The 13,444-nt window shown below is 44.8% G+C and overlaps 2 protein-coding genes across 3 annotated transcripts in view; one reads left to right on the plus strand and one right to left on the minus strand.

Moving 5' to 3' along the window:
- ADCYAP1R1 (ADCYAP receptor type I) overlaps positions 1-13,444 on the plus strand; it is a 218,643-nt gene that overhangs the window by 96,661 nt on the left and 108,538 nt on the right. For both annotated transcript variants that reach the window (XM_077267987.1, XM_077267986.1), the window contains exon 3: positions 8,830-8,932. In XM_077267987.1, the coding sequence (XP_077124102.1) occupies positions 8,830-8,932 (103 nt within the window). The remainder of the gene's footprint in view (positions 1-8,829; positions 8,933-13,444) is intronic.
- On the minus strand, positions 284-2,397 carry LOC143783362 (uncharacterized). Its single transcript, XM_077271770.1, has 2 exons — positions 1,531-2,397; positions 284-1,493 (listed from the first exon to the last, which is right to left on the minus strand). The coding sequence occupies exons 1-2, from the start codon at positions 2,168-2,170 to the stop codon at positions 1,429-1,431; spliced, it is 705 nt and encodes a 234-aa protein (XP_077127885.1). The 5' UTR covers positions 2,171-2,397; the 3' UTR covers positions 284-1,428.

Genomic DNA, 13,444 nt, shown 5'->3' on the forward strand with positions numbered 1-13,444 from the left:
AATGAGCCTTGCCACATGATTGCTACTTCCAGTAGGTGGCGCTAGAGTTCTAGTCCTCTTGATATCTGAAGAGACAATTTGCACATTTAATTTCCCAGCGAGCATGTCTTATAAGTCTCCTCACTCTGATATGCCAGGCCTGGCTTGTGTCTCTCCACAAGGAGAAACGTTACCATTTAGACTTTTGTTTTTTAATAAGTTTTTTTTATACCTTGTGACTGCCGTAATATACTTTATTCCCATTAATCTCCTTTTTCTGTATTTCTGCTTTTTGGAAATTACTGGAATCATTCTCATTCAAAAGCAAAGGCTAGAAACCTGTGCAGACCTAATGCTTCTCACAGCTGAGGGTTTGTTACAATTGTATTCACCGTAGACAACTGTGCAGATTGATACATTGTAGAGATGATTGAAATTATTAGAAGGAACTCGGTTCAGCTGCCACATTGGTCGTCCGTGGCCACTGAACCCTGCGAACCTCATTCTACCGGCTGGGATCCCTGTATACAATCCGTCCCCGCAATCTCGTATAGTTCACATTCTGATCTTTTATGAACCACTTGTGTAATGTCCGCTAGTGCTGCAGTTTCTGTGCCACGGACATTGTTTATGTACTGTATTGTGATTTATTTTTTATGTGTAGAATTAGTGGGGTTAGATTAGTGGGGCACATTAGAGATAGAAGATGGGAATACTAGTTTAGGATTAGTTAGCATAGGGGTTTTCCTGTTGTGAGGGGCCACAGAGCAGTGCAACATGGAGCAGGGGGATATAGGAGGGCACCTCCTGGTTAGGGCTCAGTGCAGTGAGGATGCAGCAGTGAACAGTTAGAAAGAATAGTCTGCCGGCCTTGGGGATAAAGCTGTTATGACAGGAAGGGGCCCCAGGCTGAGGAACGTGCGGGCGGTCACCAGCTAGAACAGAGACCAACCTGAAGAGGATACATGGTCTACGACTGGGGCAGGTGAAGCTGAGATAGCGAACCTGCCACCTTTTCCTATTGAAGCCAGACCAGGGAATGGTAGGAAGCTGGTGGGCCTGGAGCATGGACGGAACAGGGATTGTCCAGGAGTGGGATGGAGATTGTCCTGAAACAAGGCAGGGATTGCCGGAATGAGAAAGAGACTGTAGGAGAAACAGGGAAAGCTGGAGAGATGCCACTCTGTGTATACTGCGCTGCATATATGTGATGGATACCCTACTGCTCAGTAAAGTTAAACTGTTGAGAAAGGACATTGTCTCTGAAGTGGTCTGTGGAGCTCGTAGATCAGTAACTGGAGTGACAGCAGCCGAGGGGACTCTGACAGTGAATGTGAGTGTACTGCTGCGCACGCTGCACATGCAGCAGAATGGACATTGTATTTCATCTGTGGGGCTCCAGGGTGTGGGAACACTACAGGCCGTTGCTACAACTACCACTCGGCCGCCTTACATCACTAATGCCACCGGGGCTGGAGAGCTGGATACAGGGGCCGGAGTTCTGGACATCAAGGCTGGAGATATGAACAGCGGGGCCGGAGCGCTGGACACCGGAGCCGGAGTTCTGGACATCGATACTGGAGATATGGACACCAAGGCTGGAGCGCTGGACACCGGAGTCAGAGTTCTGGACATCGAGGCTTGAGATATGGACACTGGGGCTGGAGCGCTGGACACCTGAGCCGGAGTTCTGGACATCAAGGCTGGAGATATGGACACCAAGGCTGGAATGCTGGACACCGAAGCTGGAGTTCTGGACATCAAGGCTGGAGTTCTGGACACCGGAGCCAGAGTTGTGGACATTGAGGTTGGAGTTCTGGACACCGGGGCCGGAGTTCTGGACATCAAGGCCGGAGTTCTGGACACCGGAGCCGGAGTTCTGGACACCGGAGCCGGAGTTCTGGACATCAAGGCCAGAGTTCTGGAGATCGAGGCTGGAGATATGGACACTGGGGCTGGAGCGCTGGACACCGAAGCTGGAGTTCTTGACCTCGAGGCTGGAGTGCCGGACACCGGGGCTGGAGTGTTGGACACTGGAGCCGGAGTTCTGGACACCGAAGCTGGAGTTCTGGACATCAAGGCCGGAGTTCTGGACATCGAGGCTGGAGTGCTGCACTCTGTCCTTCTCTGCATCTGAGCTGAACTTTCCAATCACAGCAATCAGGGCAGGGAGCAGACTGTTATTCCACATTGTCACTTTGTATCAGCACAATGGGGGATAATTACTCACAAAGGAGAGGAGAACAGGGAGAGATGTAGAGAGAAAACAATAAAAGGACGAGAAATGTAAAACGAGAGAGAGCAAGAGTAGGAGAGGAAAAATAAATCTAAAGAGAGAAGAGAGAATAAAAGAGAGAAAGGAGATGAAAAGAGCAACATAGAAAATGAAAAGAAAGAAGAGAACAAGAGAGGGAGATGAAAAGAAAAAAAAAGAAAAAAGTTGGAAAAATAGAGAAAAATTTAAAAAAAAGAGAACAAGAGATGGAAATAATAGGAGCCTCTCAATCACCGGTGTTTCCTGCTCTGTGAATTACTTATTAAAGGGCCGCTCTCCCCTCACTTGTGGCATAGCCTGTGGGTGTATAATTAGTGTCTACCTCTAGGACCCCCCAGGATATGGGCAGAGGATGAGTGTTGTGGGGGCTGCGTACGGGTCACGGTTTTGGTAGTTCAGGAATCATTCCGCGCCCGGTGCAGGACTCTACGTCCCACATCGGTCACACATTGATGCCACGTCCTGCGGCTGGGCTGGATCTCTTTGAGTTACCGTCTCAATCATTTTTAAGCCATTTATAAGATGCAAAAAGTTTCCAAACTGTGTATCAGAGAATGCAAATCCTAAATCTGACACGACACATGTCAATCAATTACCCTGGTGTTACAGCTCGGCCTATCTTGGGTCTTGGGATTTCACTTCCCAATGATTTTCAAGACCTCTGCTTGCAGTTAATGAACAGACAGGTTCCTGTTCAGATACAAAGCCCCACATGTGAGATTTTTCTTCTTTGTGTCAGTTTACTAGAATCCAAGGGGTATTGTTTTCCTTGTGGAGAGCGACATGTCAAGGTGAGGAGACTTTTAAGGCTTGCAATGCTCCTCTGGGAAATTAAACATGCAAATTGTCTCTTCAGAGATGAAGAGGACTAGAACTAGCGCCACCTATTGGAAGTAGCAATCCTAAAAGTCAATGTTGACCCTGTAACGAGCCTTGTCACATAACTTAGGATAAAAGGCAAAGCATAATCTCAATTTGCAAACGCTGTTTCAGGGTACTACCCCTCGTCAGTGCAACGTGTGAGATTCTGGTTTTATCCAAAGTCATGTGACAAGGCTCGTTAAAGGGTTCACATTGACTTTTAGAAATGCTATTTCCAATAGGTGGCGCTAGAGTTCTAGTCATCTTCCTCTCTGATGAGACAATTTGCATATTTAATTTCCCAGAGGAGCATTGCAAGGCTTATTTATTTATTTATTTTACTCACTTATATAGCGCTAACCTATTCCACAGCGCTTTACATACATTATCGTCCCTGTCCCCAATGGGGCTCACAATCTAAATTCCCTATCAGTATGTCTTTGGAATGTTGGAGGCTTAAAAGTCTCCTCACCTTGGCATGGCAGGCTTGACATGTTACTCTCACGCAAGGAGAAGCGATACCCCTTGGATCCTGGTTAGATGCCTCTCACCCAGCCAAACCACACTTTGCACTGATGAGGGGCAGTATCCCGAAACACAGTGTCTGCAAATTGAGATTCTGGTTTGGCTTTTATCTCATGTCATGTGACAAGGCTCGTTAAAGCGTCGACACTGACTGTTAGGATCACTACTTCCCATAGGTGGCACTAGAGTTCTAGTCCTCTTCCTCCCTGAAGAAACAATTTGCATAGTTTATAAGAAATCACATCCCGCAAGAAAGGACGTAAAGTCCAAGTTCTACAATCTAATTGTCGGGCAGTGCACAGAAACCAGACTCTTCTTAGGGAATGAATTCCAGTTACCGTACATTTGTGGTAATGTGGCCATACGCTGTGCTGAGTGGCTGAACCTGGGGCCCCCCTGCTCCCGCACGACGTCCTGGGACCACCAGCTGGACTCACTGACAATGGAGACACATTTTTGGATGATTATTGGACATTAGGCAGACTGTACTGTGTACTGTATATCGACGTGCTCATGCCACTGAAAGGTGTTAGGCTGTAGATGGCAGTGGCACTATATGGGAGCACACCATGACTTGCACCACACGAGGGAACACTGTGGCTGGCAATATAGGGGCATTTGTGGCTAACACTGTATGAGGGTAAACTACAGCTGGCACAATATTTGGGTACAGTATGACACACACTGTATGGAGGCATGCTATTGCTAGCACTCTATGGGGTTACATTATGAATGGCACCATATGGATGGCAGTCTATGGGCACACACTTGGCTATTGTAGTAAAAAGCTAGTCTATGGCTGACATTGCATGGGGGCATCAATGTGACTGGTACAGTATGGATCCATGCTAATGCTGTGATTGTGTGGGGCAATGACTGGTGCTCTCTGGGAGCACGCGTAGCTAGCGCTATGTGATACATTCTGGCACTGCATGGCCCACACATAAATGGCAACACTCTTTATGGGGACGTACTGGGTGCTATAGGTATAATTGTACAATGTTTAAACTTCTCATATTCGCAATGAAGCACGGATTTTATGGATGACCTCCAGGTAACCCTTTACTGTGGCAGAGATCCTCTAATTCCCCCCTCTGCAAACAGGTAATTAAAGTTGGTCATCTCATAGATCACAGACACCATTCCATTCCTCAACTTACAGAAGAATGTGGGGGGTGACAGATTTATGGCCCTTAACTGCTTGTGTCACAGAACCGGCAGGCAAACTAATTTAAGCTGCTTTGACCTGCTTTGCAAGTTATGAATATTGGGGCTTTTATGAACAGAATAGACATGACAGATATGAGAGTCATATTTTCCGAGTCGTGACAAAATGGCAAACATAACACATTGTCTTATTTGACTGGGCGGTTGCTGTAACACTTTCAAATTAACATCGGCCACATGGATGAAGCTATCCTTGCCATATTTGCAATCCATAGAAAGGTAAAATTGTGATAAGAAATGTGGCAGTAATATCTCCTGCCTGGGACCTCCAGGGGTGAAGATTGGTATTTGGCGAACTTGTGGTTGTTCGGGTCCACCGGGTTCGGCCAAACATCTAAAAAATTGATGCCCGAACTTCATTCAGAAAAATGGGGGGCCCGAACATCCGTTGTTTGCCACACTGTCATCTGCATGACAGCACGGCAAACACAGGCTCTGATTGGTGGTAAGATTATTACCGCTGGTCTGACAGCTGCTCTTCCCATGCTGTCAGATCACAGTGAGAGGCAGCAGCTGTGACTGGTGGTAAAAAGTTTGTGACAGCGGGAGCAGGCATCGCTGATAGAAGTATTCATTAGCCGGCGCCTGTTTTTTAAATAAATTTTTTTTAAAAATGATGTGGGGTCTCTTCTATTTTTGAAAAACAGCACAGGCAAAACTGACAAATGTGGGCTGTAACCCTCCACTGTCAGCTTTATAATGGCTTGTTATCAAGAATAGAGGTGTCCCCATGCTGTTTTTTTAAATAATTTCAATAATTAAAAAAAAGCAGCATGGGGTCTCCCAGATTTTTCACAACCAGCCAAGTTAATGCAGACAGCTGGGAGCTGGTATTCTCAGACTGGCAAGGGGCCATTGATATTGGCCTCTCCCAGACTAAAAATAGCAGCTCGCAGCTGTCCCCAAAAAAGTTCATCTATATATCTCTTCCCACTTGCCCTGGTGCGGTGGAAAGTGGGGTAATATTTGTGGGGTTGATGTCAACTGTTTTATGGCTGCTGCCATCAAGCCCAGAGGATAGTAAAGGAGAGGCATCTATAAGCCGCCCCCATTACTAACCCTATAGGTAGATTGTAAAAAAGACACAGCCAGAATAAAATCTTTTTTGTTAAAGAAAGACACTGACTCCTTTATTTGAGTTAAAAATTAAAAAGCACATTTATATTCAACTCGTGTCCATTCCATTGAAGCCCTTGTCCCTTGTAAAAACAGATAATAATAAACAACCATGATACTCACTATGTCTATTCCATTGAAGCCCTTGTCCCCTGTAAAAATAGAAAAATAGTAAACAACCATATCCCTCAACAGTCCGAAGTGAAGATAAGCCATACTGTCCCATGCCCCATACTCCATTTCTGTGATATGTACTTTACAACCTCGACGATGCCATGATGCAACCACTCAAGCTGAAATCATGGGAGAATGAGGTGCTACGAGTGCAGCTTCAGTGACAAGCGGTGACTTCATCAAGTTTACTGCAGGTCACTGAGACTGCGTTCACGACGTCACTTCAATGTGAGCTGGGACAATGAACTGCTGTGACTTAAATGAGATCACTGCAAGCACTATGACAGCGTGGGAACCGCAGCTCTCTGACCAGCGGTAATAATCTTACCACCAATCTGAGCCATTGGTATTTCTTGTGCTGTCATACAGATGACAACGTGGGAAACATATGATGTTCAGGGTGCCGAATCCAAACAGTAATATGGACTTTATGGAGAAGTTCGTGCCCAAACACTAGGTGTTCGATACAGACCTAGAACTTTACTGTTACTGTTATCGTTACCCCCAAAAAACAAAGCTCCCTTTCATAAGAAACAGAGCTAACCCTGCAGCATCAGGTTTAGGTAATTTCTTCTGTTAACCTTTTTATTTTATGTGATTGTATATACTGTATTGTTTTGTCCATTTTGTAACACCTTTGTATATTTTTATAATCACTGCCTACTTTTTAGATTAAATATCTAAAAATGTTATAGCTCTGTTCCTCTTGCTCTATAAACCACACCCCTTAATCAATATGCCATCTTTAACTGGTTTCGAATCGACCTGTATAAACGATTGGCGGTGGCAGCTAGTTTCTTCTGTTATTGTCCAGTTTGGCAGTGACCATACTGGGATACATATATATATTCCATGACTTGGAATCGGAGGTATATATACTATTCATTCACTGTGAGTTCCCCAATAGCCGAGTAGTAAAAACAACTGTGGCCTCGTACATCGCTTGTCAGTCAAGATGCGTTATTGTCCTGACAAAGAGAGGCAGCGGATTGCTGTTCCCTGGCGCTGTGCATTCTCTAATATTGCCATCTTCCTGCATGGTTCTACCATAGCTCCCCAGCAGCACTCTTTCTGTCTTGGGGTTATATTAGACTCAGATGTCCTCTTCAGTAGATTACTTCACTGTGCCGCATGGGCAGAGTATAACGTCACTGCCAGGCGCTGCTTGTGATTGGCTTGCCTACATCAGCTGCCAGCCTCTGATTGGCCAGCTGCGTGTATTAAGGTGCAGGGAGCCATAGAGTCCCTACGCTGCATGTGTGTTCTCGGTGAATGCACATCCAGTTGAAGTAGGTGCTGGTGTCAGCAGGCCCCTCTCCTGCATGTGCGTGGTCATGGTCATACCTACTGGAACCATGATTGTTACACCCCTGAATTTGCCCCCTCTGTCATCTATTTCCCCAACCTCCATGCACTTAATACACTTATTACCTTTATTTATACACACACTGGCAGCGTTATGTGAATATTTATCATATACAAGCACTTTTTTTTACCTTTTTTGCCTCCCCTATTTCCTCAAAGATTATAAACTCTTGGGATCAGGGCCCTCACTCTTGGTTTGTGTTGAATTATGTGGCCCCGGGTGATCAGAACAAAAAACTCTGTAAACGTGAATGGATGGGAGCGCCAATGTGCAGGCAAAAACTGGGAAATATCCCAAGCCGCCAGATCCCATCGATCAGCATGGCACGTGCCGACAATGGGAATACCCAATGGCCGCGGACCTCATTGTAAGGAAAAGCAGCTTCATGTTGTTCAATCCATGATTAACGCTACGTCTTATGATGATTACTACCCCCACCATCGTAAATGACTGTTCTGCAGGTAGACAGGTGTAATTATCCATGGCGGAGATCTACAATGAGATATTTCCAGGAAACATTGTAACAAGGAGCCACTACCTGCCACTCTTCTGTATTCCCCCCGGACCTTTACCTTTAATGGGTTATATTTTAAGAACCGAACATTTTGATGACTTAGTAGCTTCGTTCCTGAATGTCTATGATTTTTCCTTCTCAGAAAGTAATCTAAATTGACTGAGCCACTTTCGGCTGGGATTACACAAGATTGTTCTTTCATTTTTTTTTTTTTCCTAAGTGCCTGAGAAATGACTGTAATTTTCGACACTTTACACAGAATCGAAGAATGAGGCTCAACATGTGGACAAAGTATAGACTGTGACTGTGACATGACCGCGGTGGAGGATGATCGGTGGAGATGACGCAATCCGCCCACCATGCTGAAGTGTCTCCTCTTCTAGTTGATAAGCTAATATAAACTTTGCAAACTCCAAAAACTCTTCTAATGGTTCATGGACTATATTCTAGGAGCTGGACTGAGTGGCTCTTGTGCAGAAGTCAACTGAAAAGGAGTCAAAGAGTCGGTCTAATGGTGGGGCAGGACTTGTCATGTCCGGACTGTTGGGGAGCGCTGGAGTTGTATCCAGATGTCTTACAGTGAAAAAAAGATCTGATCTGCGGGAAGAAACGGAAGGAAATGGTTGATCCTGGACAGATGTGGTGGCCCCATAAGTGTCTACTTACCACCACTTCTGTGGCAATTGTTATATTATTATAGTGGATCCATTGTGTAGGACGATTTGTCATAAACATTGGGTAAAAGGTTTTGTGATGTGAGTAATTGATGTATCACTTTGTTTATGTTCTCAGATGGCCGTGATGCACCCATACTGTCTGATCAAGAAGGAAGAGGAGGCTTGTGCAGAGAAAATCCAGCGATACGAGGCTGAAATGTGGAACGACTCTCAGCCAGGTAATGAATCCTCCTAGAATATTGCACCCTCTGCGTCTTCACCACCCGACACACCATCTGATGCTGGAAGAAGGAAGACCATAAACAATCAGGTGTCATAGAAGCTTTCATTCCCAGTACACCACTAGGACTATAGCGGCAGGTTTGATATAGCGGGCCGAGGCCTTGGGCTGCAGATTGCATGGAGAAGAGTTCTAGGAACAATGTCCACAGTCCACTCTGCCATCCTGCCAGGGTCGTACTGCTATAACGATTACTACTTTCCCTAACAGTTTTTTGTTATTTCTCTCAAAGCACAATGAGAACCAGTGTGTGAATGACCTTGGGGAATAACCCAGGATATTCTCAACTAAATAAAACATAATTTAGTCTTTTCTCATAATCTCAACTAGAAAGTATACAAAGATATTCTTTGTAACCCATGATATTCTCATAGTGTAGCCCAGGCTATTCTCATATTCTCATAGTGTAACCCAGGCTATTCTCACATTCTAAAATAATTATAGCATAACACATAGTATTCTCTCCTCTTCTGATCATAATTTAGACTGTTCACATATGATAAAGCAATCTAGCATATCTGAGTTATTCTCATGCACTTATCTCATCAAAGTCCAATTCAGGATGTTCTCATCTATTTAATGAACGTTGCAACTAATCCCAGCAAAATTCATGTAATTTTCTCAATTGATTAGAAATGAATCCAGACTATTCTCATACTTAAAACTATGTAAAGTGTTATCACAGCATAATCCAGGATATTCTCGCATCGCACATTCTCATAGTTTCGTGGTCTGTTCTCACATTCTGAACTAATCAGAGAGTAATCCAGGCTATTTTCATGCTTTAAATTAATTAGATCCTAATTATGGTAATTCCTGCTCAGTAACTAATCAGAGCATACATATTCCGGACTAATCTGACGCTGATCAGAGCACAATCCAGGACGTTCTCACACTGAACTCCAGGACTCATCTCTGCTTTATCTGTGGCTCAGCAATGCTAATGGGATCTACACATAACTGATTGTGCGGATACTGTCCGTGCTCCACATGATCTATAGATGTGGTGGATCTTACATGGCGCCTTTGCCAGTATTTAGTAATTTATGGCCTATTTCATTATTGCACGATGACATCACAGACCCAGAGGGGCAACGATATCCAGTAACACAACTGAGATCATAGAAATAAACTTCAGTGCAATAAATTAATTTAACCTCAGGATTTATTATCAGACGGAGGACGGTAACATCAGACCCCCACACGTCTGGGGTGCACTCATACTCTGCAGATACAGGAATGGTTGGCACAACGTCCTGTACGTGGATACTGATCTCTCCCGCTATATACAGTATATACCTCCTTGAAGGGAATCTGTCACCCCCTTAGACCTATGTAACCTATTAATATGGGCATACAGGTTATAGAATGGTTAGAATATTCCTACTTGCATGCTCATATCTGGCATCTTGTGGTGGAGAAATGCTCTTTTATTCGTTTATGGTAATGAGTTGTTCCAGGCTCTGTGGCATGCGGTATGGAAGAAAACTCTGCCTCCGGTCTTCATGAGCATACCAGCCCCCTCCCAGGGCCCTGTGCCGTGTAGCGATGGCCCCGGAGTCCCGCGCCTGCAATGCCGCCATTACACTTGATGTTTCGCCCTTCCATAGACATTGGCTTCTTCTTTCTTCTGCGCAGGCGCTGGCGAGCCAATGCTACTTCCACTCCAGTGATCTCCGGTCAGGTGCTTTGGTCCTTTTCTGTCCTCCCCTCAAACAGTCTCATCTCCAGTGCTTAAAGGTGAAAAGAGCTGAAGCCTCAGCAAAGAGACAGGAAGCATTGGCTAGATACAATGCACTGGCATAGGAGGATGATACATTGTTACAGAGGGATGTCCCTGGTGAGGCAGTGTGTGTGTAAGAGGTGTGGACTGGACTGTCACATACCTATCCCTGAAGACACCAATCGCGTTATGTGAATAAATGTTATGCATCTTTTACATATATTGTGATATACAGTACAGACCAAAAGTTTGGCCACACCTTCTCGTTTAAAGATTTTTCTGTATTTTCATGACTATGAAAATTGTATATTCACATTGAAGGCATCAAAACTATGAATTAACACATGTGGAATTATATACTTAACAAAAAAGTGTGAAACAACTGAAATTATGTCTTATATTCTAGGTTCTTCAAAGTAGCCACCTTTTGCTTTGATGACTTCTTTGCACACTCTTGGCATTCTCTTGATGTTCCCAGAGATGCTTAGCACTTGTTGGCCCTTTTGCCTTCACTCTGCGGTCCTGCTCATCCCAAACCATCGCGATTGGGTTCAGGTCTGGTGACTGTGGAGGCCAGGTCATCTGGTGTAGCACCCCATCACTCTCCCTCTTGGTCAAATAGCCCTTACACAGCCTGGAGGTGTGTTTGGGGTCATTGTCCTGTTGAAAAATAAATGATGGTCCAACTAAACGCAAACCGGATGGAATAGCATGCCACTGCAAGATGCTGTGGTAGCCATGCTGGTTCAGTATGTCTTCAATTTTGAATAAATCCCCAACAGTGTCACCAGCAAAGCCCCCCCACACCATCACACCTCCTCCTCCATGCTTCACGGTGGGAACCAGGCATATAGAGTCCATCCGTTCACCTTTTTTGCGTCGCTCAAAGACACGGTGGTTGGAACCAAAGATCTCAAATTTGGACTCATCAGACCAAAGCACAGATTTCCACTGGTCTAATGTCCATTCCTTGTGTTCTTTTGCGAAACAAGTCTCTTCTGCTTGTTGCCTGTCCTTAGCAGTGGTTTCCTAGCAGCTATTTTACCATGAAGGCCTGCTGCACAAAGTCTCCTCTTAACACTTGTTGTAGAGATGTGTCTGCTGCTAGAACTCTGTGTGGCATTGACCTGGTCTCTGATCTGAGCTGCTGTTAACCTGCGATTTCTGAGGCTGGTGACTCGGATAAACTTATCCTCAGAAGCAGAGGTGACTCTTGGTCTTCCTTTCCTGGGACGGTCCTCATCTGAGACAGTTTCTTTGTAGCGCTTGATGGTTTTTGCCCCTGCACTTGGGGACACTTTCAAAGTTTTCCCAATTTTTCAGACTGACTGACCTTCATTTCTTAAAGTAATGATGGCCACTCGTTTCTCTTTACTTAGCTGCTTTTTTCTTGAGATAATACAAATTCTAACAGTCTATTCAGTAGGACTATCAGCTGTGTATCCACCAGACTTCTGCACTAAACAACTGATGGTCCCAACATCATTTATAAGGCAAGAAATCCCACTTATTAAACCTGACAGGGCCCACCTGTGAAGTGAAAACCATTCCCGGTGACTACCTCTTGAAGCTCATCAAGAGAATGGCAAGAGTGTGCAAAGCAGTCATCAAAGCAAAAGGTGGCTACTTTGAAGAACCTAGAATATAAGACATAATTTCAGTTGTTTCACACTTTTTTGTTAAGTATATAATTCCACATGTGTTAATTCATAGTTTTGATGCCTTCAGTGTGAATGAACAATTTTCATAGTCATGAAAATACAGAAAAATCTTTAAATGAGAAGGTGTGTCCAAACTTTTGGTCTGTATTGTGTGATAATTATTGATAGTATGATGTAATCCATAGTGTATAGCGGTGTTATAGGCAATGTTGGTAATGTATAATGTAGAATGGGATGATGTATAGTGAATGATGTAATACATGATAGAGATAGGTATTTGCATAGACTGTAGGAGAAAAGTTATGTCTGCCCAGCAACAGACTGCAGAGTCAGAAAGTTCAAGTAACAGTGTCTGTGAGCAGTTCTGCCTTTTGGGTGAACTACAGCAAAGGAGACAAAGGAACAAGAAAGTAACAGACCAAAAGAAGACTGAGTGTGTGGGGGACTAGTGGGGTCCCGAGTGGTAGATCCAGGGCGTCCATAGTGATAGCACATGGAAGTAGAGAGACAAGGATCAGGACTGTGGCGACAAGCTAGGCTGTGAGGAAGTAGGGCGAATCAGTGTGCTTCACCGGCCCTGGAGTAGCCTATAGTGTAAGGAAACGGTGTGTGAAGATACGTTACACTGTGAAACAAACGTCCATAAGACCGTGTACACGCTACCCCTTGTACATAACCCTTATCAAATTCAGTAGAGGCCCCATGTTTGAACAGAAGTCTTCGTTATTTATCTGTGGAACTCGTGGTCCTGGCCAGTCATCGGCTACCGGCACGGAGGCCTGGGGCACAAGGCCCTCACAACACTAACACCCAGTCAGGACTTACAAGTTTCTGTACAGTGTCATGGCGTGTCGTAGCAGCAGCTCTGTCATGGCTACCGCCCGCAGCCACTTTATATATAAGACCACTGGAACCAGTCTTACGGTCATTTCTCCCATGAGCCGTTTTTCAACCCAACCACGCCAGGCCACATGTTGCTGGTGCTACTCTGAGCATCCTGCGTGGCTTACACCTGCCTCCATGACTGCAGCATCTCCAGACTTGTCTCCATCCAGCACATCAGGAT

This window comes from Ranitomeya variabilis, chromosome 6 (genome assembly GCF_051348905.1).
Source record: "Ranitomeya variabilis isolate aRanVar5 chromosome 6, aRanVar5.hap1, whole genome shotgun sequence".
Lineage (NCBI taxonomy): Eukaryota > Metazoa > Chordata > Amphibia > Anura > Dendrobatidae > Ranitomeya > Ranitomeya variabilis.